Source organism: Saccoglossus kowalevskii, chromosome 12 (genome assembly GCF_978046115.1).
Source record: "Saccoglossus kowalevskii chromosome 12, keSacKowa6.1, whole genome shotgun sequence".
NCBI lineage: Eukaryota > Metazoa > Hemichordata > Enteropneusta > Harrimaniidae > Saccoglossus > Saccoglossus kowalevskii.
In genome coordinates, this window is record NC_140652.1 from 29,893,110 (window position 1) to 29,921,070 (window position 27,961).

Below are 27,961 nucleotides of genomic sequence, written 5' to 3' on the forward strand. Positions count from 1 at the left end.
ATAATAATTCAAGATGGTTAGTAATTCAATTATTCGCATATACTGCGTTTACTAAAAATTAGTGGGTGCAATTAAATCTTGCAAGAGTATTTGAGTTATGCGCGTTTGTGAACCATTTAAATGAATAAAACCGACCTCCATTAGTTCCGGGGTAGTGTGTTGGTTTCTTTGTATATTATTATTCACCTGTCACCGTAACGCCATAAGTTACAGTGTGCCGTAATTTTGCTGAATGGCACTGGGTATTTTCATCCTACCTTATTAGAAAATGCGAAATCCAAATGTAAAAAAACGATTACGCGCGTAAGCGTCCTCAAATGGTAAAACAAACATGGAGACGCACACAGGGGGATTCACAATGTCTCAGAATTTATATTAATATTTAATCGAATTTAGGTCAAGTTTGCGAAGCTAAGGTTTAGTAACGGGGGAAGATATGGTACTATTATACTAATACATATGTTCAGTCACGGGATATTCAACTTTTATTTAAATCAACTATATTAAACGTTAATCTAACTTGTGACATTATAACTACGTTAACACCTGTATGGGTGCGTGTGAGTGTCTGTTTCACTGATATCTCAAGAACTATATGTTGGTTTTTAATGAAACTTGATGCATAGATGCTCTGAGCTAATACGCAGTTTTGATTTGGTTTTGGTTGAAATCAATGTATATTAATTACCTAATTTGCATTAGCAATTTTTTAGCTGTCCATGACTATTCCACTGATATCTAAAAACCACAAAAAATCATGCATATTAACTTAGTTCATAGATGTCATAGACCTAATATTCGTGCATAATAATTACTTAATTTGCATAAGTAATCAATCTTTAGCTTTTGAAATTTCAGGTACTAATTATTTCATTTCTTTGAAACTTGGTACATAGATGCTGAGACAATGTACAAACCCCATTATTTTTTGATTAAAATCTGTGCATATTAATTACTTAACTAAAACGACGAATGAAAAATCAAATGTATTTTCTGTATGTATTCTAAATTTGGATGATGTGAGTCACATTTTTTCATGTTGTGCATCTCAAATAGAAACAGTTGAGTAGCCGTGCGGTGTGTCGCTTTGCAACAACTTACATTCATTATTCATGCCCTTGAAACCGCGAAGTTGTCGTCTGTGCATGTGGGTTAGACTTTTTATTTTGTTGGTGAGAACACTCCAAACAAGCTTGTTTACGTGTCGCCTGATCAGAGTTACGCATAAATATTATACTTTAAACTATTTAAATTTTAAAATGCGATTGTTTATAGTCTCATACAAGTTGACAAATCCAAAACGACGATGTTGACTTTTTTTACCACTGACAACAGTCACTTATTACCTATAACAAGTCTTTTATTAACAATCGGAAGTCCGTACCTCCTCCATAACACATATAGATAGACTATTTATCTATTTATCCACGTGACTGTGCACTGACACACCAAATAGAGAACAAAGAAAATATGTTACTTTGTCCTATTTTTCTATGCACTTTGTAAACAAGACAATGGCAGTTGAAATCTCAATCTATTTGTAAAACTTGATATTCGAGTGGGAGGTTGTAATTTTAATGACAACATCTTTCAGTGTAAAATTCACAAGAACTGCTAATTTGGGGTTTTCGTGCAGATTTAGGCAACCCACAAAAATGCCCAGTTCTACAAGTCAGATGACCTTTGTATAGAATAATGTGCGAAACAAGGTTATACATTGAATAAGACTTTATTTATTTTTTTCTATTCGATCTCACTTCCAATTCTTTGAGAATCACACAAACCTAATGGGGAAAAAAAGAATTAATTTTATTTTTTCTCCGTCCTGAAACAAATTGCTCGAAAAACAAATAATAGCTGCACTTTTGTCGTGCCCGTGAGTTCGAAACAGGTGTGTGCGTGTTATAATCCACTTGGCAATGCACTTATTTTTTGAAATTACCACTCCGGCAAAGTCAGCGAGTCTCAGCGTTTTCAAACAATTGGTTGGTTATCTACAACAAACGTCAGACGAGGAATTCTGTCGCTACTATGTCTCATCTTTCATTATGCATTAATACTATTTTATTACGCAGCGATATAAGTTGAGGTGCTCAAAATAGGATAAATGTGAGGTAAATGTCAGGTGTATCTGTGCATCGAGTTCCTATCGGTAAAATAGAATTTATCTTTCACAATTTTTGTATAATCATATATCATGGTATTGTCACAAAGTGTCTGAATTGTAATTATAAAATACGAATTAATGTTGTACACAAGAGATGAGAATTATGTATTTGATTATTATCATAGTATAAACTGATAATAGCCCACACTCAAAGGTAGTATTCATAAACCAGGGTTAGGCATATTTAATACTACACCTACAAATATCTGCTATGTGCTATTTGCCACCAAATGTTTATGTATTTTTCCCATGTTCTAAAATGTTAATGCACAGCAGAATGAAGTAAATCAACCTCCATGCTATCCTAAAAATCATATCACCCTGATTTCTATGACTTATATGCGAAGGTGATTAGTGTGGCATCAGTATACGGCCCAGAATTTGTTATGTGTCACACCGCGGATAACAGTCTTTTGATTGTCATATTAAGGGAGGGATGCTACGGACGGCTTGTGTGGTAGAAGAAATCTTCCGAGTATATAGGAAAAAGGCAATAAAGCCAAGGGTCAACTAAATGTTTCTAAAAACAGTTGAATTGAAAATTTACCATGAAAACTCATGCATTATTATAACTTATATATATAAATTTGTGAATGTTTATATAATAATTATATTAAGACCATGTGTTTTTGTGGTGTTTTCCCATACGTTCTGATGCAACTCGTGACCCCAGTAGCAGGCACCGGCAGGTCGAACGAACCTCTATCCTGGGTCTGTTACAGTTAGCGTTACCAATTGAAATATACAAAATGAGTCATATAATACGAGATTAATTTAGGTTATTCAAAACTATATATCCGGGGTGAAAAATCAAAAAGCAGTCACATTGATTTTATGGCAAAAATTCATTGATCTGCACAGTACAAAATGTATTACCATAATAATAACGGAAATGTGATCCATCAATCAATGCGCAGTAAGTAGTTAGGTAATGCAATCTATCTATTTCTGACTATTACACTTCGATTGCAGGCGTGACATGACAGTTTGTACGTTACAAGTTCATTTGAGAAGTGAACTACCATATTCAATCCCGTAGTGTACACAAGGCTGGCAAATAAAGTCATCTAACTGCATTCGTTTATTTGTATTCCAAAAATTGACTTACAATGAATGCGTGTGTTTGTTGGTGCATGTTTGTGAAAGGAATTCCCGGTAATGAAAGCTGACACCCCTTTCAAATTGTGATGCAACATTATTTTATTTGTTATTGTTAAATGACTAGTATGTACTAAATCTATCCACTGTGAACATTTTGCATTGTGACTGAGCAGAGATAGTCGTGTGTTAGTCGTGTTAACAGCAATGGCTAATCTCTGGGTAATTGGTGCTGTGTTAGTATTTGTAAATTTGACATCTGTTGAAAGCGGGTTAGTTTATTTTGTTGAAAAATATCTGCCTGAATTGTAGAATTACTAATTATTTCAATTTCCATTTTTATGGAAAGCTGTCCGGACCCCGATTGTCTATTACAGAACTCATAGAGAAACGCAGTTTGAAGTTGTGTATTTATAAGGTTTCTTATTACCATGGGAATCACCTGCTATCATGTTAAATAAGTCCGACATATATGAACTTCTCGGGGCGTGGTGTGACACATATAAATACTCGTTTAATAAAAATGTATATTAACTATATACGTATTGTTACTGAATGCGTTGCAGACATCGCTATTGTAGTTGTAATCAGAGCTAACACTTGTATTTACGTTGCTAAAATTGCACGAGCAGGTTTAATACCATTCTCCTTATTACTAAGTATTGAATCTCGGTGAATACATTATACTGCCATCGGAAACGCAGTTTCTACAAGTACTATTGTAAACGTAATCTCAATTCATTGTTATTATCAACGAAGGTATAACTTATTTTTGTCAATATGAAGACGCACGCACGATCGAAAAAATGAACTCTTAGTTGTATCCATCGCAGACTGAGCAAAGCTCACAGTGCACATAAAGATTGCGTTCTTGTTGTCATTATCGGAAATAAGAAGACGCAGTTATAACCGTCATATACGAAACCAAGCTCGCGTATACGCACATATATCGTGTTACTGCTGTCACCATCGAAAATTGCAACTGGTAGTTGTAACAATCTCGAATTGTATGTTGTATACATGTTGCATTGGCCTTAGAATGACTTTTGACAGTATTAAACTGTACAATTACTTCATTGACTTAAAACATGTTTTCGATGATGTGTGGCATATTGACTATAAATCAAATTAATCAAATCTGGCATTTCTGGGAAATTTATAATACAATATGAAAAAACATACTAAATATCACAGTCAAACAAAATTACATGTAATGCGGGGCTAACCAACAAAATTCTCTTAAACACAGGAGTTAATCAAGGAAGCAATATGAGCCCTAACTCATTTCGACTGCTTTCTGAACGACTTACCAGATATCATCAGATCGTGCCAATGTGACCCACAGTGACTATCCGACAAAGTTGTGAGATCTATACTTTTGTGCGGTATTGACGTTTGGGGGATAACATTTCCGACACAATCCCCAATTGAGCATGTATACGTTAGCTAGCATAGATTCATAATAGGCGTGTCACTAGATGTATCTATCATGTTTTTTACAGCGAGATTGTTTATTATTAATAAACAACGATTTATCAACAAGGGGCGACAAGAAATTAAGAAGAACCAGCACACGAATAAGCGAAACAAATGTAATAAAAATATTGTTTGTCTTTTTGTCTACCGGCTCCTGCACTTTTTATCTTATAAATTGCCATCACCGCCTAATTACACAATTTAATGCTCCACTTATCAATGACTTTCATAAATACTAATATCTGCGTGATGAACATCAGTGTACATTGTCAATGCCCCAATAAACGTACATAGACCCAAGGTTTGAAGAACAATGTCGGCCAAACTCGAATTCATCGCGACGGTTAGAGCTCTGCAGTGATATAATTATAACAAAGAAAAAAAAACTATCAAAATAACCAACTATCTGAGTTAGAGACAACCACTTGTGACAATGATAGCAACAATTTTAGGGGGTATTTTGAAATGCAGACCAGCACAAACCACGCTCAATTAGTCCAACTGAATAATTTAAATATTTCAAATCTTTATTTAATCCTGTCATTAATGAGGGAAATAACACTGAACACGACAATTTGTGGCGCAGTAATGAATCTGCTGTTCAACTACCCACAGGAGAACCAAATTACTGACTTTATTAATTGTCAAATTTCTCAACTTCAAATCCAGGTTTTACAAATTGTGTTCTCCTTAAATAATTCAATTACTACATGGCATATTTAACAGTATTTTCCTAAGTAATGGAGCGAGGATATTATATTCCTGATACATAAGAATGACTTATAATTATCGGGGCATCACATTAGAAATAGAAATTAAAATAGAAGATTAATATTAAGTGCAATAGTATTTTATACAATAGGCTATTGTAAATGTAAGTTTCAGGGCAGGGTATAACACCACGTATTTATTATTCACACACTAATATAGTATTTTTCAAACTTGGCAAAGCAGGTATTAGGGGTAAACGTATTTCATTATTAATTCTATGTATGTATGTGTCTTGACAAGCTTCTGTAAATATTCTATTGGAGTACGTCAATGATGTATTTTTTTTATTTGTTTGTTTTCTTTTTATTATAAATGTAATGGATTTTAGTAATGGAGGAACGTTACGAAGACAGTGTGACAATACGATGGGGGTGATAATTGAAGTAGTACCGTATTACGCTTAGTTATGAATAAAGCTTTCACTACGTGGTTCTTCCTCTTGTATCAACAACATCTATCGCACCAGGTTACAAAATCTCTCCATGCACGCATGGTTACTACGTGTAAAACAGGATCAGTGTCTATTTATCTTTGTTTCAAAATATTTGACATAAACGATCATATAATGCATTATGGAATCGAGATTTGGGGTCACTCTGAGTGAGCTATTGAAATGTACACATTAAAATTTGTAAATTTTTGCTTCACATGCCTCCGTCATTAATCCACGCAGTAGTAACAGGGAAACCATATATTCTTTCCGTTTAGAATGATGAAATATTGGCCGAAAACACTCACAATTAGCCCAATCCTTTACGGAAGTTAATACTACAATTTTCCACAAACAAAAAATGTTGTGTTAAACCATTAAAAGTAATGCTATTTAGTTACGGAATTTGGGAGTTAGTCTACTAATTGAAAAGTGATGCCACCTAAATATGCCTAGACCAAACAGGATTTGTCAAGTGTGTCGTAGTTGGGTTAAGATTAGTTGCACTTTTTACTTGTCTGCCCCTCCTACAATGAGCTGAGGCAGCGTTTTATTCCAAATGTATGCACTAAGTAGCTACGTCTACAACACCAGATCATTAATTTAATGACAATCACAAATGAACAAACTGTTAGAAATTGTGCCAAATATTAAGTTATTCCTTTCGGGAAAAGAGTTTTTTTTGAAAAGGTTATGGTACTTAAACATAAATATAAATAAAATAAACATAAATCGCATACTGTACGGAAAAATTAGTGTTAATGTAAATTATCCTGACATTAATTGATCACTGATGCAATATACAATTAATAGATGTTGAGTGATATTATCTTCCTGGTAATTTACTGACAAGTCGTATGTCGACTAGGGGATTACGCCTAGTGATTTCTGTTTCACGTGGCACACTTTGAATGAAAAAGCGGGCTTGTTCACTTTTTCGTGAGATGTCTGCGTTAAATAATTTAATTTGATAAAGGAAGTCTGGGTGTGTCGATTTGGTGCATATATATAACTAATTATACACGCTTTACAGATGAAAGAATTCCGGTATAGAATGTTTAATGCATTCAAAAGCCACTGATGACCACCCGTGATCGCGGACTTTTATGTTCGAAAGTTTGTACCCTTAGATATTCAAAATAAGTATAAGCTTTTCTTGAAAAAAAGAGTTTCACCCATTTGTTTTAATCAATTTATGAACTTAATTATTTCGCTTGTGTGGTAGATGCACTAAATAATTTAAACAACACAGTTTTTAGCACGGATAAGTTGTGGTGATACATGTTGTAAGAATACCAACGGTTAAACATAACTCAATCGTGTTAGTCAACAATTTAAAACTACCAAACCTGCAATTACTAACAGTACAATCATCGGACACCAAAAAAGAATACAGTAAAAGACTTTTTTGCACCTACAATGTGTCAAAAGACATATCTGTACATGAATAGAATATAATGCACAATAAAATTGAAATGAGTTCGTGACGAATTAAATCGTATCACTCGTGAAAATAACTTTTTATGATATAGTAAATATTTGTGTTGTGAGACTTAACTGGTTTTGTAACTTGCCTAGCATGTTGGAGAATTACAAGGTCCGTGTCTAATGAACTATGTACGGGTATCTCTGAAGTGTACTGTGGCCCAGCTGTAAAGCTAGACAGACTAAACAAACCAATGTCTGATTGTAATTTAGATTATATGTATTTTGATTACAAGAAAACAATTACACTATTGGGCCAAAGAGCAAATGCAATTAAACTTAAGTGTACTGAATATTTTGAACTAGTGCCAAATGAATCTTCAAAAGCAGTAGCTGTGAACCAAATTGGTTCAAAATATTAATTATTGCCGCCACTCTTGCAATTAAAGTCTAGTGTTTTAGGTTTTTAGTAATTTTTTTCCATTCCGTTTTCAGAGTCAATGTTCTTGATTGAAACAGAGATTTTACTGATTGCATGAACTGCTTTTTAAAACTCAGACTTTATTATAAATTCCATTATAGATTTTGGAGTGTTTATCTAATTAACATCTTGGGACCATGTGTTTTTTGCGGCGAGTTATTTCCATACATTTGTATACAACTCGTGATCCCATTAGCAGGCACCGCCAGGTCAAACGAATCTCTACACTGGGTCTGTGTAACAGGTAACGTTACAAATTGAACTATAAAAGATGAGATTAAAATCCTCTAATACGAGATTAATTTCAGTTACCCAAAACAATCTTTCCGTGGTAAAAAATCAAAATGCATTTTAGTTTAAAATGCAGTCATATTGAGTTTATGACACAATTGTATTGATATGCACCAGTACTAAATGTATTACGATTATACCAAGGGAAATGTGATCCTGCATTCAGTGTACAACATGTCTCGGTTAGTAGTTCATAGGAAATCCATCTAATCCCGAGAACTTGTAATTCTTATACCATTTCGATTGCAGGGGTAAAATGACAGTTTTCACGTTTATCTAAGAAGTAATAATTAATCTCATATAATTGTTATGCTGTCAGGTAGAGTACACATCGCACTACAAGTGTCGTTTATTTGTGTTCCATAAAAGGTCTCGTAATGAGGGCGCGTGTTTTTGCATACTTGTGAAAAGACAAAGTCGACAGCGGAGCTAATAAAATAGTAAAGAGTATCAATCTAGGAGTAGAAAGTCTCAACAATGAAGATGATTCATTCAAACAGATGTTAGCAATATATTGAAAAATTTACTAGCTGACTACTCCATCTAAAAATATCGCATACATATATACATGCATGTATAAATGCTGAACCAGTGTCAGCAAGGGGTCAAAGGCCAATTACCTACCCTCATGGTAGGTCAGCTTTGTGATGATGCAATCAAAACCATTACGCAGTTGGATTTTGTTCTCAGTTTCGATAGCTTGACCCTGTTTCTTGTTTCTATATATATAACATCAACTTCCGGTCTTCTATCACCAACTGAGATTTCGGCCTGAAGCAGATCACTAACGCCTTTGCCAACAAAATCAAAACACTGCATAATCTGAAATATACAACCAATATTATTGACATTACTTACCGGGTATGTTACTGAGGATTATGATTTACTAGTATCATCAATTAGTAGACCTGATGTTATAAAATTGCACAGTACAAGCATTAGTATTCAAATAACCAAACATAAAATAGCCAAAAAAAAATATTAACTGTATTAACCAATGAAGGCCTTATAAATGACAATAATTTACTGTTTTATTTCATGCATTCACTTTAACATAAATGCGTTATATGGTTTACAACAGGAATATCTATTTGTGCATTGCTACACAGAATGCATGTTTAGGATTCTGCCCACAAAAACTCATCTGAAAAACACGTGATAACAATATATAGCCCAAGCAAATATAGAAATTTGCTCCTTCATACTAGAAGAACTCACCTCCATATCCATGTTATATATTGGCACAATGAAGGCAAAAAATGGAAGTCTTCCAGGCATGATATCCGGATCCACTCCATATTGTTGTAACACTTCCCTCTCAGCATCCCGGCACATATCATATATATCCACATGGAACTGACTTTTATTGACACGGTCTATCATGTCATCCAAGGATTTGAACAACGATTCGGACAGCATTACCTCTCGCATCTTTTTAGAAACTTCCAGGACCATGGAGCGGTTTTTGAGGAAGTCACCAGATGACATAGCTACATCAAAAGAAAAATTCAAAATGGTACAACCATGCTTTGTTTAGTATGAAAAAAAACAAACAAGTTTCCTGACAGTCAAAATAGCTCTGCTGCTCTTTAAGAGCATTGTGATATTCAAATCAAGTGCACACCAATAAAACAAAACCATGGTTATCTACAAGACAATAGTTTGGCTCTGCCTGTTAGGAACATGCGTAAGTAACTTCATCAAACAAATTGTTTACATCCAATTGATTAAACATGCACAAGATGAAATATTCTTCAAGATCACAAACCTCCTTCAAAAAAAGTAAGTTATGTACATCTCAAATATCAAAGATAGAAGGCTAGTAGTTTAATAATTCAAAAATATCATTTTGTACAAAAAAACAAAAACTTATTTGCTAAAAAAGGAAAGTTATTAATATATTCATGCTATGGACAAAGCTGACAAAGGTCCACCCAAGTAACATATCAAGTATCAAAGCAATTGACTATTTGTAGGTTTTTGAGTATTTTTGATTGATTACGTAATAATTATCCACCATTTTGTCAACCTTGTTTGTAGTAAAAATATTCAGATGATACAACACAGGTATATTTGCATGTAAATAGGATATACTGCAAATGTGCAGTCACTGCACAAGCCTGCAAAGATCTACTGACATAATCAAATAACATGCCAACATGAGCATTTGAAAACTGCTAATTGTCTATGGGGCTGATAGTTTTTGAGAAGTAGGCAATGTAAATTCTTACCAAAAATAACAAAAATGTTCGCTAATGTAAATAATTAATTAATGTTATCATATTAATAACAAATCTGAAAGATGACCACCCAAGGTACAGGCTACCTATTTGTACCTACATGGCTTAAACTGAAATCAAAAACAGATACTGGAATAAACAAAACTGAAATTTTTGAAGGAATGAGAATGGTAGTTTTCTTGGCCCAGTGTTTTTAGATTCCCCTGTGTGTTCAGGTTAATGAAGTGCGCCCTCATTTTTAATGTGTTCATAACTGGCTATTGCATGAAAACACCTGATCAGATGGTGAAATTGACATCTCTGACAACCAGTCTAGTGGGTCATTAGGATACCAATAATCATCCGAAATTTGGTATGTCTCATTTTTGGCATTTATTTCTTGCAATATTCATGTACTTCTATGGGAGGTGTACACTCACCTTTGAACTTTGGCAGCATGTCCTTATCGCAGTCTGATTCATCATCATTGCCATCGGTGTCATCGGTTACATGTGTGGCTGGTGTCTGGGTAGCTGGTGTGACCCGAAGACTTTTCTCTACTGACACCTTATCGCCTTGGCAACCACTTCTATCATTGTTTGTAAGTGGACAACTAGAAAACGTAACGAACACAGAAAGAAACAATCAGAGTGTTTTCTTTTAATATGATCATGTATATAATGTACTTGAATGTGATTGCATTATACACTGTAGATGTCGTTCCTACATGTACAGTATCTTACATTTACCAAACAACACTTTGTCAATCACTGCCTCGTCTAAACTCTTAGGCCCTTGTGTACAGAACTTTACAGTAGTGCCGAAAAGTTTCAGAGTTCCTTTATCAGTCAGTTCCAACCTGAATAAAATCTGATGTAGGTATAGGCTATAATATTTTAAAAATTTGTTTTCACTTTTTAATGTCTGCAGTATTTTGAAGTTATTCAGTTTTTTTAGCCCCCAAAAAACATAGGGGCTTGACGACTTACACATGTATGTGGCTGTTGGGGGAAAATGACAGTAGCATTTAATATATTTCTGCATATAATAATAATAATAATTATATTACTTTTTAATTTCACTATTTTATGATAGCATAATGTTATGTACTGATGGAGACAAAATAGTATTTTCTCAGTGTTTCCACATGTTTTTTTCTAATGTGTTGATGGCATTAAAAAAATTTTTGATAGTTTTTAACCTAGATTTTGTAATCCAGCACATGTATGAATAATCTAATCTATAAGATTAGAAAAAACAGATTATCACTAGCTAGCTCAGAATGAGTATGGTTAAATTAATTTCAGAACCAAACTTTGTAGCTCTTGTTTGGTACAGAAATTATTTTACAGCTACAGAGGGCGCTGTGCATAGTGCTTCACATACTGTAAATGCATTAATTATTCACTGGGTTTTATTTTTGCTGATAAGTAAAATCCACTAAATTAAATCTACGTGAACATGTAAAATAACAATAAAACTTATTGTTTTCATGACAAAATCGTGAAATTAAAACAGTGAATATGTTCAAAACACCCAAATTAAATTGTCAGTGAAAATAAATAGTTTTACAACTGAAGCACTGGAGCAATACTTGAGAAAATTCAATCAATATTGTAAACACATCAGAATTCAAATTTCTATTTTTATTCGAACATATACGGGCCACATATACAATATGCAGTTCAATTTGTCATTATTTTAGCATTCACATCTCCCTTTTATTGATTTTCTGTAACCCGTTAAGCACATGTGGTTAGCGCATTTAATACCTTTCATTTTTGTAATCACATATTAACCATCTCATTTTAAAAAGAAAATATTACTGCCTTCTACATGTACATGTATACGTTTCCTGTAATAAGGCTCCTTCAGTCTTTTAGGTTTTTTTTTTCTTTTTGAATTAACAAATAACTGAGGGTTTAAACATTTAATTGCAGGTCATCTGTACATAATTACCTCACAACAATCACCTCATCCGACCAAAATAATGATATGCTAATTTGCTAAAAAATATTTCAAAAGATAGTGCATGAACAAATTAAATTCTATCCATCAGATAATGTTTCTCAAATTTTCCGTACGAAAAAAAACAGCATGATGATAACAAAAACACGCAGTGAACAGAGAGTAATATATTTGAAATTTATGTACAACACGTATAGCAATTGCTCCAAACAATGAAAACAAGCAGCTGTGAATGTATCATTAAAAAATCAGCAATTTTTCCGTTTTCAGATAAACTGAACAATTTACAATAGTACAATTTGCATATAAATTACCATGACATATCAGTGTGTATGTGTCACTGTTGTCAATACATGCAGCGCTAACACTGCATAGAGACTGTCATACCGGTAATATCATAGATAGGCTATGAATAGTTCACCACAGTTTAGTCTACAAAGGAAACTGCCAATAAATAATACACTAAACATTTTTTTTCAAAATTGAATTATATTTTACAAAAGCATTTGCTTTGACCTCTAGTTTTAAAATGTGATGGGAAATACGATGTATACTATTTGCTCTAAGCCTATGCTTTAAAAGTGCATACATGTAAAAGGTCATTATTACCGTAAAATCTGTGTCAGAAGCCGCATCTCTAATACAAGTCACACCCATTCTTTTTGCATAATTGAGAACCAAAAATGCTATATATAATAGAAATCGCATCCCCTCTGTTGCATTGTACAATTTTAATAGAAGCCGCAGCTTCTAATACAGATTTTACAGCAAGTTATATTTTTGATTGTAGAGTAGGTGAACTTAAATATTATTGATTTTTACAGAGGTAAATTTTTATTTATTAATGATTTTCATTGAAAACAAATATCAGTTCAATAATAAGACTAATTACAAGTCAAAACAGAATTTCTAAAATCAAACTGGGTCAGCTTGTTGACTACTGCGAAGTATTCGACAAGTAAATAAAATTATATTGTAGATGGAGACTTCTGAAGGAGCAAACAAATTTTTTTAATAAATTAAAATTCCTCAACAATAAAATAATAATATATTTTTCAAAGGAATTTTCCTCTTGAGTCAATGACATACCAGGGAGTGAGCATAAGATGTTATGTCATGAAAAATGTATGTATATATTAGCTTAGAGGCATACACATTAACATGGAGCTGTGAATTACTACTGGATATGCCCTTTAATTTGCAGACCAGTTCATTCAAAAATAAATAAAACAATGGGAACTAATACAGGTGTAAAATGCACATTCATTTTGTTTGGTCAAATTATTTTAACTATAAACTGTAGAAAATGACTTATGGATGATTTGTAGTTTTTAAAAAAACTTAATTTTCTCAAAGTTTTTTTAATGCAGTGTGAGGGTTGACAAACAAGTAGGGACATAACAGAGTCCCTGTTAGTTTAAATAGTAACCAGAATTGAAATGAATCAGCTATTTTGAATCAGAACATGCAATAAATTACATGAGAGTGAGAAAGTAAGGATGTCTATTCCAGACTATTCTTTTCACGACATACAGTCAATGTATGATTTAGCTCTAAAACAACATTTGCATTCAATTATTTTGAATCTAATTAAAAAAAAACATGTTCCCATTATTATACTAGGATGGACAATAGTTGTCCCCATATACATGTACATGTACATGTATAAACAGAATCAGGGTTGATTTGATTAATTTTAACATTAAAATGGCCGCCATCTTCAATCTAACCAACAGACAAATACCGGTATATGTGCATATGTGCGACATGATGTATGATGTATCTAACAAGTTTGAACATGATTGGTCAAGGCAGGTTAGAGATATGAAATACTTGTCTCAGTTGCATAAATTAACATTCATGTGCATTGAAGAACTCGTTTTTCCAGTACAATAGTGCCAAAAAACATTCTTGTAGCCAACATGTCAATTCTATTGCTAGGAGCTACAATTATTTTATCTATTCGTAAAAGAGATGTTATTGCTTCGACGATGGCCCTGCCCTATAAAATTCGAAACGTTCTATCCAAATCGCCTGTCACCCTCTTGTACCAATCCCCACCCCAGATGGACGTAATTTCCCAATGGTTTCACGTTTTGATCAGAATTTGGGAAAATTGTGAAATACATTTTCATTCCATAAATAGCACTATAAGTTGACCAAGGTGCTAAAAAGGTTAAACTAAGCTTTAAAGTAACAATAGCTGGAACTACCGGGGATATCAATAATTTTTCTCCAATTTCCTTTTTTAATAAAATATTTCCTGCATCATCAGTGTCAATTTGTAATGACCATTGCCAAAATGTGGACAGTATAAAGCCACTCCCTGACGACGTCTTACTGGTGATTACTTAACCACATCTTATGTGATATTAGGCTTGTGCATGGTCACTTGTGTCTAAAACAATATTTTGGTAAGATTTGGTCATATTTATGTGGATATATTTATACAGAAAATGTTTAAGATCACAGTTATTGACTCCTTAAAAGTACATACATGTACACTGAGGTTATTACGAGAATATCATAAAGTATGGTGACCATATGTATATTTATTTATGAGATAAACCAATTATTTAACATTTTTTTGTACTCCTAACTTAGAGAGATATGACAACCAGAAATGCCAGCAAAATTAATTCTTCCGTGCATGAAAAGTGACATGAGACTATTTCTGACATGAGCTACATTGTTGTTGTGTCACATGTAATCAAAAGAAAATATGCAAATATCACGCACATTTTCCAAATACGGAAGACATATGAATGTATTAGTCCAGAATTCTGTGTCATCATTAATTGGATTGTATTGGGAACACCTTCTAGTCCATCCACAGTGTCCAATGGATTGCAATTATTTAGTAATGACATGTATACACATGGGCATTATTTGCAGCGCCAATAATGAAAAACAAAAGTCAAAAGTTTAGGTCGCTACAGATGTATTTTTTCAGACTAGCCAAATATGTGGGTATTTACTCACATGATTGATTTCTAAAAAAAAATATTCTCAATTTGTAAAATGCATAACAAGACTGATTTAATATTGTTTAAAGGTTGTTTAATACTATATACGGTTAAATATCAAACAAATATTGAGGCCTTAGATGTAATTTTTGAAATAAATTTGATATTTCTGTATCACGGTAATACACAGATTACGTTAAAAAGTAAAACACGTCCTGAATTCAATTAAAAAAATTCTTCTTGGATATTAGAAACTAAAGATAATGAAACAATTTATCAGTTATTACATCTATATAAAAATAAACAAGCAGCCTCTAGGCTGAGATAGCTCCGCTGTTTGCAATGCACATTTCAATTATAGAACAGAAGGTATCATTAGAAAATGAACAATATGCATAGTATCAATGCAATGGGACTTGCTGTTTTCAAAAAAAAATCAAAAATATCATTTTTCACCATAAATGATTGTGGTTTTTAACAAGAAGAAAATATCACTTTTTACCAAAAATGACAAAAATATTCACCAAAATTACTGTAGATAATTAAAGATATCATTACAAAATGAACAAATCTGAGAGAGGTCCACATGTAGTACATATGTATGTAATATCAAAGCAATTGGACTTGCGGTTTTTAACAAGAAGTCGAAAATATCACTTTTTACCAAAAATGACAAAAATATTCACCAAAATTAGAGAATTGAAGATATGATCATGAAATGAACAAATCTGAGAGAGGTCTACCCAAGGTACATATACACCAAGTATCAAAGCATTCAGGCTTGTAGTTTTCAAGAAGAAGTCGAAAATGTAAAACATTGACACGGACGACGACGGACAATCACTCATATGATGAGCTCCGCTCGACAAAGTCGACAGTGGAGCTAAAAAAGGAGGGTAAGGACTTATTTATAAAAGTTTACAGTTTCATATATATGGCCATTAAAATGTGTTCCACTGGAAAACCCATGCAACCCATTTTGAGCCCACCCATTTTGACTAATTTAAGTAATGAAAAAACGTACCTTGATGTTGTTTGGCCAATACCACAACTGTTTCTTTGATTGTGGTCCATTTGAAGACTACAGTGTACTGTGATAAATGCGATAGATATACTCTTGAACACCAGCAAATGCTATTGTTAGAATTGCTATATCAAGGTATACCAGCATTTCATTGCATAACGCCTGCATAGCGTTGAATGACACCACTAATTACTAATTGATTACCCATGTTTGTTTGATTCAGATAGACGAAAATTTAAATTACCGAAAATCCACAATCAGTCCAGCAGTCAAAACAAATTATTTAAAGGGCGGTAGTCGTCGCGCCACACATGCGCGAGATATATGGGTCTCGTATAACTTAAGATGGTGAGTTTGATTGTCGTGCAGATCAACGAGTACAAACTGAGATGTTACAGGAGTGTCCTTGTCTGAGAAAATGTAATCTCTCATTTTAATTTATGATTTTTATAAACTTTCGTAGATATAATAAGAGGTTATTAAGAGGATACCGAAAAATATGCACAAAGACAGTACAGCGGGAGTATCGAACGGCGTGCAGTGAAGGTTGATGCTACAGCGTCCTGTCTGAGCATGAGCTCACGTGCGTAATCACTCCATATTTGGAATTCACATTTCCTAATATGGTTGGATGTAAATACCCAGTGCGATACCGCAAAATTGCGGTACACTGTGATTTATGGCATCACAGTGATAGATGCATAATAAAACAGCTTGTGTCTCTATTCAATAAATTGTAGTCCTGTATTATATATATAAAATGTTTTCATCCAAATGTTGTTGACATAGGGTCCTGCTTGGCTATAAAAACAAAAAGATGGTATGCAACTATTTATTATTACACTAATATACCGGTAGTACATTATTGATATAATGTCTTCTCACATGAAACATGTGCATGTCCATTTCAAACTCATCCACATTTGTGAAACTGTATTGCTTAGCCTTAAAGTAATAACAAAAAAATACCTTGTTGGTTTGCTGATACCACAATCGGTTCTTTGATTGCAGTCCATCGAGAGATTACAGCGTGATGAGACTAAGAACCATCAACAACTGCTATTGTTAGATTCACCTCATAATTACATACCAGCAATTCATTACATGACAATATTTATATTCATATCTTTTTAAATTTATTTCCATCACTAGAAATGTTCCCAAATTTCCCAAAATCTGAATAAGGGTATTATATCACAGCAATGGGGGCAATCAATTGGTTTCCTAATCATATTCATGTCTAGATTGAGTAGAGTGTGTGCTCATAAGCAAATCACACAGGCATTTGTGGTTAAAATAGGGAATATTTTGATGATTCAGTATACTACAAATGTTAGTTTTAGTTCATGTAATGTGCTACTATCGTAATAGAACAAATATTGTATTCGATCACAGCTAAACAATGATTATCTCTAAGTAAATAATTTTTCAATAGAGTCTTTTTAAAACTGGAAACCTATGGAGTTTTCACTTCCATAATGGCAAACAGCAATAAATTCTGGTCCCTTGAAGGGTGGGGTCTTGAGTTTCCCACACAAGATTGAACACCAAATTGGAATTGACTTGTAGTATACAGAGTGGGTATATCACACGGGTAGGGTTTTCCCCAAATTCAACTGAAAACAATTAGGCAATCAAATTTATGGTATGCATTCCATGCAGGTATTGAAAAGCATGACATTTAGAACATGAATAGAAGACTTAATCAAGCTGCCTGCATGCACTGTTTAGAGAAAACATTTCATGAGAGGGATGATGCCATTGCAGTGAAAATTTTAATTTTTAAATGAATAAAACATTTAGAATTTTTAAGTTCATGACTATTTTTAGTCTACAGCATCACAGTATTTGTACTGTCATTCAATGAATTGTTATTCACCAGCATTATAGCTAGCATTGATTGAAACTCATATTCCAAGCATTACTGGTAATACCGCATTATCAAAATATACCCTGAATTTATTGCAAATTAGATTGCTAACTTCCTTCTTTGTGATGAACAAAACATTTAACTGAATTTGTTTGTTTCGAATTGAGGTAATTTGTAACAACAACACAATGACTTCAGCAATCTGCCCATAGATCCAGAATATTCAAATCAATTCTGGGTGTATGTTTGTTAATGCCACAAATCGTTTTCTTGGTGTTACAGTTATATTTCGACAGAACAAAAATTGATTCAATAAACAAAACTGGCATTCTTATTGCAGCTGTCACAGACATTTTCCTTGTTGTACTTGGGTTGCTGAAGAACTAAAAATGTTCTTTGTCCAAAAAAATGTGGGCCATCTCCCCCCCTCCACTTATTCCACCATAGCCTGACAAGTTGGCGTAGGTGGCGCCCTGGACTGCTGCCCTGGACTGCTGCCCTGGACTGCTCCCTGGACTGCTGCCCTGGACTGCTGCCCTGGACTGCTCCCTGGACTGCTGCCCTGGACTGCTCCCTGGACTGCTGTCCTGGACTGCTCCCTGGTGGGGATCGCTGCAGTCCAGGGCGCCACCTACGCCAACTTATCAATCTAATTTCACCACTGCCCAGTGCCCTCTGTTGAAAAAAAAAAAAATGATCAAACCTGCAAAATGTTTGGGCTGTCAAACATTTTAGCACCAAAAACATCCACCATCCCATTTTTTGAATTTTATAATGCTTGATGTGCAGCATATCCTAACAGCCCAATGTACATGTACTTTTGACATTGACTAGACAAGATCAAGGTTTAACTGTCATATCTGTTCTATTAATACAGAAAAGAGCATCTAGGATTATTTTTGATCTTTCATTTGCGAACTGTCACTAAACCTCTACGATATTTCAAAAATTGAGATGGATGACTGTGATAGATAAGGTTGATTACCGCACTCTGTTATGATCTATAAACCATTAATTAAATAATCTTGCTCCAACTTATATGAGACAAGTGTTTAAATTGGTCAGAGAAGTCAGCACTAGGACTACCAGAAATTCAGACAGTTCCAAGTTACACTTGTTAAAATTCTTAAAGTATATTCAGATAGCTTCCAATTCCCAGCTGCTGAATTTTGGAATAAGATACCTCTACCAATTCAGGATAGTGACTCAATTGGAGCTTATAAAAGTACCTATTTTAAATTTGTACTTCTTTATTTAAAAATGTATTACTAATTTTTGTATATAGTATTAATTTTTGAGGACCATGTGTGGGATAAGCCTATAGCTTAACATGTTTTTATCCTCTTTAAAATAACACATATGTGTTAACATTACATGTAAATTACAAATTTAAGGTAAAATAAGTAATATTTTAATCTTTCAATTTTTGGTTTACATGCACTTGGAGATGTAACACGAGTTCTGTCTCAAAATTATTTAGAACATTTTGTCCAAAATAGCAACTACCGGTAGCTTCAGGGAGAAAATTATAATTATTGTTTGGATAAAACAGTGAATCTAACAGAAAACACTTGTTATAAGTGCTTTGCTCTGAAATTGTGAACAAAATAAGAACATTTTGAAAAATATCAGCAAATTCCTGATGACAGGTGAGAATCTGAATCATTAATGTGGCAAATATGGCACATAGTAGATGTATATATATCCAAAGGGTAACAAGAGGTCACAGTTCAAATTGAGTTCAGAAACAATGCAACGTGTCAAACGATTTGAAAACCTTGTTTGAAATTAACTCAGAATGTCTGAGATATGTATGACTTTAAAACTGCATTCACTAAAAAAAGTATGTACAAGTTTGAACAAAATCAGTCTATACATGACTGAGATCTGCTTCATGAAAAGCAGAAATACTTGATTTTAATAAAATTTCATCACAAAAATGGCTGCTATTTGGCCATTTTGATTCAGATCATAAAACAAATGGTCATGCACGCTTAAGATGTGTGATATATTTGTAACGTTTGAATGTGATCTGACCAGGTGTGTCTGAGATACAGATGGATACATATGCACGAATTAAGATTAAAACATAAGTCGCTGTTTTGGACTGTGTTTGAATGGGAACTAATAACAGGCAGTGCACAATAATTATAATATAAATATTATAGCCATTTTTAAGTTAGAAATGAATGTCCTGTTAATTAACGAGTTCGGAAATGAACAGCAAATTTCATAATTATGCATGCATGTCTGCACAGACAGTATCGGCAATAACAGTTGCTATTTTTAGAATCTCATTTTTTATAAGTAATAAATTACATCTTTGCTATATTTACATCATGTTACAAAGTACTGTTGCGAATATTTTCGCAGATATCACATGATGTTACATTAGGTATTAAACATAGTTCCAAAAATGTGATGAAAAAAACGCATTTGATTTTTGTCCAAGATGTAATTTTATCTGTTAAAGATACAATTCTTGTTTACCGCACTTATCAATGTTGAGAATCGAACACGATGTAAGTCACATATTCCATTCAGTGATTCATGATTTGATTGTGATGATATAAGCATGTTACAAATGGTTGAAATGAAGATACGAATGTCATGGATATGTACATGTAAGTCATTATGTAAAATAAATGTCCTACTGTATATACATGCGTAGACCATGATTTTAACACTACTGTAAAATACTTCATTATAGCCGGAATTAATTTTCGCTGAAATGAATTATTGGGTGTTTTGTATGGAGGTCACTGATTTTTGATAAAATAAATGCAAAAAAAAGATTGAAATATATTCGCTGGATTTTATTTTTGATGAATTATTCTTGCAGCAAAAATAACTTCAAAAAATATTTTACAGTAACTGAGAAGTTGAGTTGCCATGTGTTATCAAGGCAGGAATTTTCACTGAATTTGCATTTTCCTAGATTTGAATGTTTGAATTTGAAAAATAATTAACTAGAATAGAAGGTTTTTGTTAATTAAACTACACTTTTTTAACTGTACAAACTTGTACAAAAGTGAGAATGACATATCCACTACAGAATGACAATATTTGCAAATCATATCTTGTAAGTTTTATATTAGAAAATGTAGATTCAAAATATGAAATAATTACTCAATATTTCCAATATGGCGGACATGTTTGAAAACAAAGTCTATGTAAAATGTATAGTAAGAAATTATAATTAAATTTCACTGCCTTGCTTAGTACTCGGCTTCACATACAAAGCAGTTAATAGATTGGGAAGATGTATAATAATAAGTTATTATGAAAATATCACAAAATAGCCACTCAAGTGAATGATTACATTGACCATCAATATTCTCACTGTACTGTTGTCATGGATACTATATGGTGTTCTTGTAATCACCTCGTACAACACATCTGTAACTGCATCATCACAGTGTGATGTCATTTTGTAATGTCACATATGGGATGCAGTTGCTAACCTTGTTGGGAAACTAATTTCAAATAATATGAGGACACTTCAAAATATAGGTATATATTCATATGATATTCCTGATGAACTACCTTTGTGTATACTTTGCTATATCCTTATCATAACTCTGTATTAAATTATTTATGAAATTCCACTAGATCATAAATGAAAGTAGGTGTATTCACTAAACCATACTGGACAACATCTGGTTATGATTGAATTATGCTTAAATTCATATTATTAGATTGACAAAATGCTGCATCTGTGTTTTGTTTTTTTAAGTGTTACATACACGTATATAGTTAAATTCTACTACCAGGTAAAATTAAATAATCATTTTCCATGAAATTAATTTTGAACATATATGCATATTTATGCATATCCACCAACATGACATATTAAACATTAAAATACAGTAATATTTAATATCGATATCAAACCAGGAAATAATTTACTAGTAACAAATTTTATTTATCACAAACAGTGAAATTTGAGAAAATTATCACAAAAATTACAATAGTTTTAGATTAAAAATTACATGACAGATTAGGTTAAGATTATTGAGTCATGAGTCGATGGTATAGTCCTGCTGCTGCCCTATTCATATTCACTTCACTAATTGAACAAAAGATTTTTTTTCCCAATTACAACGAAAGATTTTTTTTTCAGATTGAAGTGTTATATGTTTACTGGGTTATAAAATAATAATTATATATAAATGAATATGCATGAGCCTATTATCAAAAGCTGCACAATACAATGTGCTAAATATATCTACCTACATTTATAATTTTTTAATTATTAATTTAACTCTTATACTGTCTGCCCCTTATGTCGCCTGACTGCCAGCCACTTTACTGCGTCCAAATACTACCAATTTTTGAAATGTTGTTTCCGGGATAGGACTGATAACCCAGCCTAACCATCGTAATACCACAGGGATTCCTCCCATCCTAATTTCAGTCAACTGTTTCCATACTCCCAGCTTTTGCAAAAGCAACTATAGAGTGAAACAGAAATTCGCCATTTTCCCCAGGATTAGGGAGGCTATAAAGATGTGCAGTACGTATCCTTAGTAGTGTAAAATTTGAATTTGGCTTGAACTGCCTCAATAGGGTTTTGGATGACGAAATTATAGTATCAATGTGGGACCACTATGAAATGATGTCTATAGTGCTGTCAATTAATGCTTATCTGGGAAAGCTTGTGAATCACAATAACTACAAAAACATTTAGTGATGACAAGTTAACTGTTAACTAAAAGTTATCAGTACGAGTACTAAATGTCGGTTTGATAAAATGTTTTCAGTAATTCCTTGCAAGTTTTTAGTTATCTTATTTATTCTATTAGTAGCGCTCACATAAATTAAAAAGTTGTTTCTATAATCAAAATAAGGCATATATCAAGCTTTTCACGAGCAGACTTTTAGACCAAATTTTCCACAACTTTTTTTTTATAGTCTTCAATATTTCTGGAAATGAACCTTAATTTTGGAGCCAACAGACAACATTTAAGTCAATTTTCAATTGTTGATTTTTGTCAATTGAAGGCAAGTGCAGACTATAAACAAGACTATTTTGTTAATTTGTGATGAAAAGAGAGAATTGGTGGTAAAAAGGTTAATGATTCAGTATACAACAAATAGGATTTTTGGTTTATATTGGAGATACGATATTTTTGTTAATTTATTTCAGGTTTGTTTAGTTTGATGGAAGGTGTTAAACAGGACTATTCACCAAATGCAGTCACAAAACTGAACTTTCGCTCATTACCAATAATAACGAAGTATTGTTGCTAATTATCATATTATAAATAATAATTTAAATAAGAGAAAAAATAGTCATTTAATAAATGTCAATCTTTACTTTAATTACTCATTGCATGTGGTTGGATCTTTGACATTGACAATTTAAAAAATGCGAGAAAACATGATTTGGTGACATGAGGATAGATTTTCTGAAGATTAGTATGAATAATTTTGGTAGTTGCAAATAACAATAATTCATTCACAAATCTTGTACTTTGTTCAAACTGTACATCATATGTTGTGTGAATTCAAGAGGAATATTTAATACCACAAGATAATTTAGGAATTGGGAGACTTCCTTATTCTGAAGTTGACAGGAAGGTGAAAATTAAATATTGTCTGGTAAATAGATATTAGTAAAGAAAGGTTCCTTCACTCTTATATTCATAGTCAATACACAAGACAGAAGATATTTATTCAATTTGAAATAACCTCAAGTTCAAGGTGGTTCAGATTGTGAGAAACTGTATTGATAAACTATTAATAGTCACCTATTGATAGCCATGTAGTCAAGGTTAATGTAAATACTACATTGATAACCATAGTGATGATTTGTTAGAGATCTCCGCACATGCTGAGCGATGGGACCCGCTAACATGAGCTGAAATGTGTGTGTGAACAGGATTGATTTGGCATGTGTTGTAAAAAACTTGTTTTTGGTTCCAATAGAGAATTGGGGTTGAAATTCAGCACAAGCCAAGTTGAAATTCAGCACAAGCCAAGTTGAAATTCAGCACAAGCCAAGTTGAAATTCAGCACAAGCCAAGTTCAAACTCAGCACAAGCCAAGTTGAAATTCAGCACAAGCCAAGTTGAAATTCAGCACAAGCCAAGTTGAAATTCAGCACAAGCCAAGTTGAAATTCAGCACAAGCCAAGTTGAAATTCAGCACAAGCCAAGTTCAAACTCAGCACAAGCCAAGTTGAAATTCAGCACAAGCCAAGTTGAAATTCAGCACAATCCAAGTTGAAATTCAGCACAAGCCAAGTTGAAATTCAGCACAAGCCAAGTTCAAACTCAGCACAAGTCATGATCACACTCAGCACAAGCAAAAACCAAACACTTCCATTTTAGCATGTACTGGTATAAATATATTGATTCTATGACAGCTTTATTGTATAATAGGTGATCCATGTACATGTATGGTTCCACTCCATACAAATCACCTTTGTGGCCTGAGCACTAGCTCCTGCCATGAAAAAATAAATTAATGTATAACAATTTTGCCAGCAATGGACATTTATGCTGCAATTGGTTTCTTCTTGCAATGCTACATTGACATGAAAAAATAGCTGTTATTTAAATTCTCTGTTGTCATTTAATTGAGCAATGATTCATAATAAATGCCATAACAGCAAATAGCATGTGCAGAACATGCATACTGTTTGCCATGTGTTTTGGGTCAACAGGTTGACGAATTAGGGTGCAACAAAGCCCAGTAAGTCCTTAGTGGGTCGATCGCGAAGTGGGTTCCATTAACATGAGCACAACTGCTGTAACCCCTTCACAAACATCAAAGATTGAAGATATTTAGCATGTGACATTTTGTAACATGAACATAGATCATGCCTGTGGGTCAATGTACACTCCATCTACTTATGTTACCATGTGAACAATCATAATAAATAAAACAGCCTTATGATTGACCCAGTCCTAAACAAAATGTATCAGTAGGGCAGAAAGAAAAAAACTTGATTGTGCAAATTTGTTTTAACTTGTTGTAATGCTAGAAATTTAGTACATAATGTTGGCTTTATCGATGATGTATATTTATTGTGGAATATATCATTAGCATATCAATTGCTGATGTTACTATCTGACATTAATATCAGTTCCCAGTACCCACAAGGACTTTCAAAAAATACAGTGGAATACTTTATTTTCGCTGGAATTAATTTTTGCTGAAAAGGCTGTTTGGTCCTTCTTTATGGAATTTATTTTCACTGATTTTTGATAAGTTGAATGTGAAATATAGGAAAAAATGTATATTCGCCTGATTTTATTTTTGCAGAATCATCCCTTCAGCGAAAATATATTCCAAGCGAAAATAAAGTATTCTACAGTATATAATAAAAATTATTGCAGATGAGAAGCATTAACTGGTTAAAAAATACCATCAAAAAAACTACCTGAATTTGAATTGAATATTATTTGATCATATGTAATTTAGTTGTACTTAGAGCAGATTTTAATTTTAAAAACATCTAACAGTGACAACTGTTTGGACTAAGCCACCAAACAGTTTGGCAAGCATAGACAGGCATTGCTAATATTTTTGTTCATTTGTGGAGCATCATTTGAAAATATTTTGTATTATCTTGCTCAGTAAAACATCTGGATCCATTAGACCATGGGAACTGATATTTTTAAATATGTGGGGAACTTTGATTTGAAAGACAATTTTCTATTTCACTTAGTTGTTTTCCTAATTTTAAAACCAATACACCAAAGTTAGGTAAAACATGGCTACTCTTATGAATCCAGGAGTTTTTGATGTACTGGACATTTGTCATTGCCCTGTTTTCTCTTTAAAAAATGCACCCCCTGGATTTCATACAGTTCTCAACACTGGACAAAATATTCACCTATTTGAACTTTGTCAGGCTAGATATTTGTCTGATGACCTTAATTTTGTTTATTGTCCGTTTCACAATAAAATGGACACACATTATTGAATACCAATATAGGCGATGTGTTTACATGTTAAAATGTGAGCTGTCTCTTTCAAAGCAGTGTCACTGATTGGCCTACACACTTCAAATAACGGTACAGTGGGAATGTATAGAATAGCGCCGATGACACGGAACATTCTAGTATTTTTGACACAACACATTAGCTACATGAACTTGTTTTTTGGGGTGACACGGCAAGATGCAGTTATATAAATTTTAGCCCGGTTTACGAGATGTGTACGCAGTTAATTGTCGTCCGAATACCGAAGTCACAGGAGCAGTTATAATTAATAACTGGCCATTAATTAAATTGATGATACTCTTTACAAATTAAATGGCAATGGCGAGTCTTTTAAAATGGGTTATAGTAGATGGTGAGACAACGCTCGTATACAGCCAAGATGACGTATCCACTGACCTCTACGATTTATCTCGATCGATCTCTACTTTACATTGAGGGCTGGTGCATGATAATTTCCGTGCTATGGAGGTATATTGTTTTATTTATTATTACAATATAATAAAGGCATTCGACGATCGTGGTCGTATGCACGTCGTAAGGTTAATATCCCGGAAGCACTTGTGATTTCAGTTTGATCGGCTACTGAGCAGACAACGTCATCCAACTGAACAGGTTGGGTCGCCAACCTAGACTATCGAAAGATGATCTTCACGGCAGGGTCAGTTTTGCTTGACAGCATTACTTTCATTAAATACAAATCAAAAAGTGACAGAAAAATGCATTTATTTTTGAATATTATACTTAGTTACAGTGAACGAAAATTTGAAGGCAGTCAATGTTCTGCTACTCAAGAAACTAAAATATAACATCGCGCGAACAATGGAAAATTCCGTGTCACGAAGCCGGTAATTCAAGGAATAAAATAAGACCTACCTGCCATCCAATGCCGAGACAGTCACGCATTGGTGTCCATTATGAGGAGCAAAATTGGGTAAAAGCGCGATAAAGAACAGAAAACCAAGCGTCGAGGCATGGTACATTTCGACGATCAGCTGTTCGCGTGCGGCTTCGGTTAACTCTCCTAATACACGTCATCATGTAACCGGTGTCAAAGGTCACGATGAAACCTACACGGGCGTAACCATAGTGATAAAGCTTGTCCTTTGGGGCAAACTTTCTAACAGAAAGGTACGTCTTGTTTAGTTGTCTCATAATAATGATGGCATGTATCGGGAACATGTTTTCACCAAGTAGTTGTTTTAAAAAACGCACCAACCTCCTGATTCACAGGAGGAAAATCAGCTGTTTTATTAGCAAGCGATTAAAAAAATTACAATAATTTGTCCGGACACCAGGTTTATTTAATGTTCGGAAATAACAATATTCGTACTCATATATGCTAATAAAGGGGAATAGGAAACGTGGGAAATTTACTGTGACCGCGAATGGAGCAGCAATATTAAAACAGCAATTAACTGATCAAAAATTATCAAAGAAATTATAGAAAAATACATAAAATGAACAGTATGCTGCACTGAAATTTTAGAAGGAAACATTATGACGTTCAACCAATCAGAGGGAAATTTAAAAAAAAAAAGAAGAACATATGTGCATGGTGTTGTATACAATGACATCAGACTGTGTCACGGTTCGATTTGTAAAATGAATCAACCAGTATGTACAAATGTTCAATGCATGAACTGTGATAATTGAGATACGGGGAATATTATTCAATTAGGAGTTTGGTATAATTCAAAGCATGTTACGTAGACTCTTTGCTATGCAGTGTACATACAAGTTCAAAACTGGATCGGAATTGGGGGGTCAAAACAGTGGCGCATAACCGTATATTTAGACTACGGGTACTTCGATCAGGGAAC

The 27,961-nt window shown here is 33.4% G+C and overlaps 1 protein-coding gene across 1 annotated transcript; it reads right to left on the reverse strand.

Moving 5' to 3' along the window:
• Positions 1 to 1,758: 1,758 nt before the first annotated feature.
• On the reverse strand, positions 1,759 to 27,173 carry LOC146735713 (uncharacterized). The gene is made up of 5 exons (XM_085506562.1): positions 27,015 to 27,173; positions 10,799 to 10,971; positions 9,358 to 9,629; positions 8,764 to 8,961; positions 1,759 to 1,784 (listed from the first exon to the last, which is right to left on the reverse strand). Exons 1-4 carry the CDS (start codon positions 27,119 to 27,121, stop codon positions 8,776 to 8,778), a joined length of 738 nt encoding a protein of 245 aa, XP_085362688.1. The 5' UTR covers positions 27,122 to 27,173; the 3' UTR covers positions 1,759 to 1,784; positions 8,764 to 8,775.
• Between the last annotated feature and the right edge of the window lie 788 nt (positions 27,174 to 27,961).

Coding starts and splice junctions, on each gene's coding strand:
- LOC146735713 (XM_085506562.1), bottom strand. CDS start 27,121: ATGTACCATGCCTCGACGCTTGGTTTTCTGTTCTTTATCGCGCTTTTA. Junction 9,630..10,798: donor CATGCTGCCAAAGTTCAAAG/GTGAGTGTACAC, acceptor CTTTTGATGTAG/CTATGTCATCTGGTGACTTC. Junction 8,962..9,357: donor TATATAACATGGATATGGAG/GTGAGTTCTTCT, acceptor TGTATATTTCAG/ATTATGCAGTGTTTTGATTT.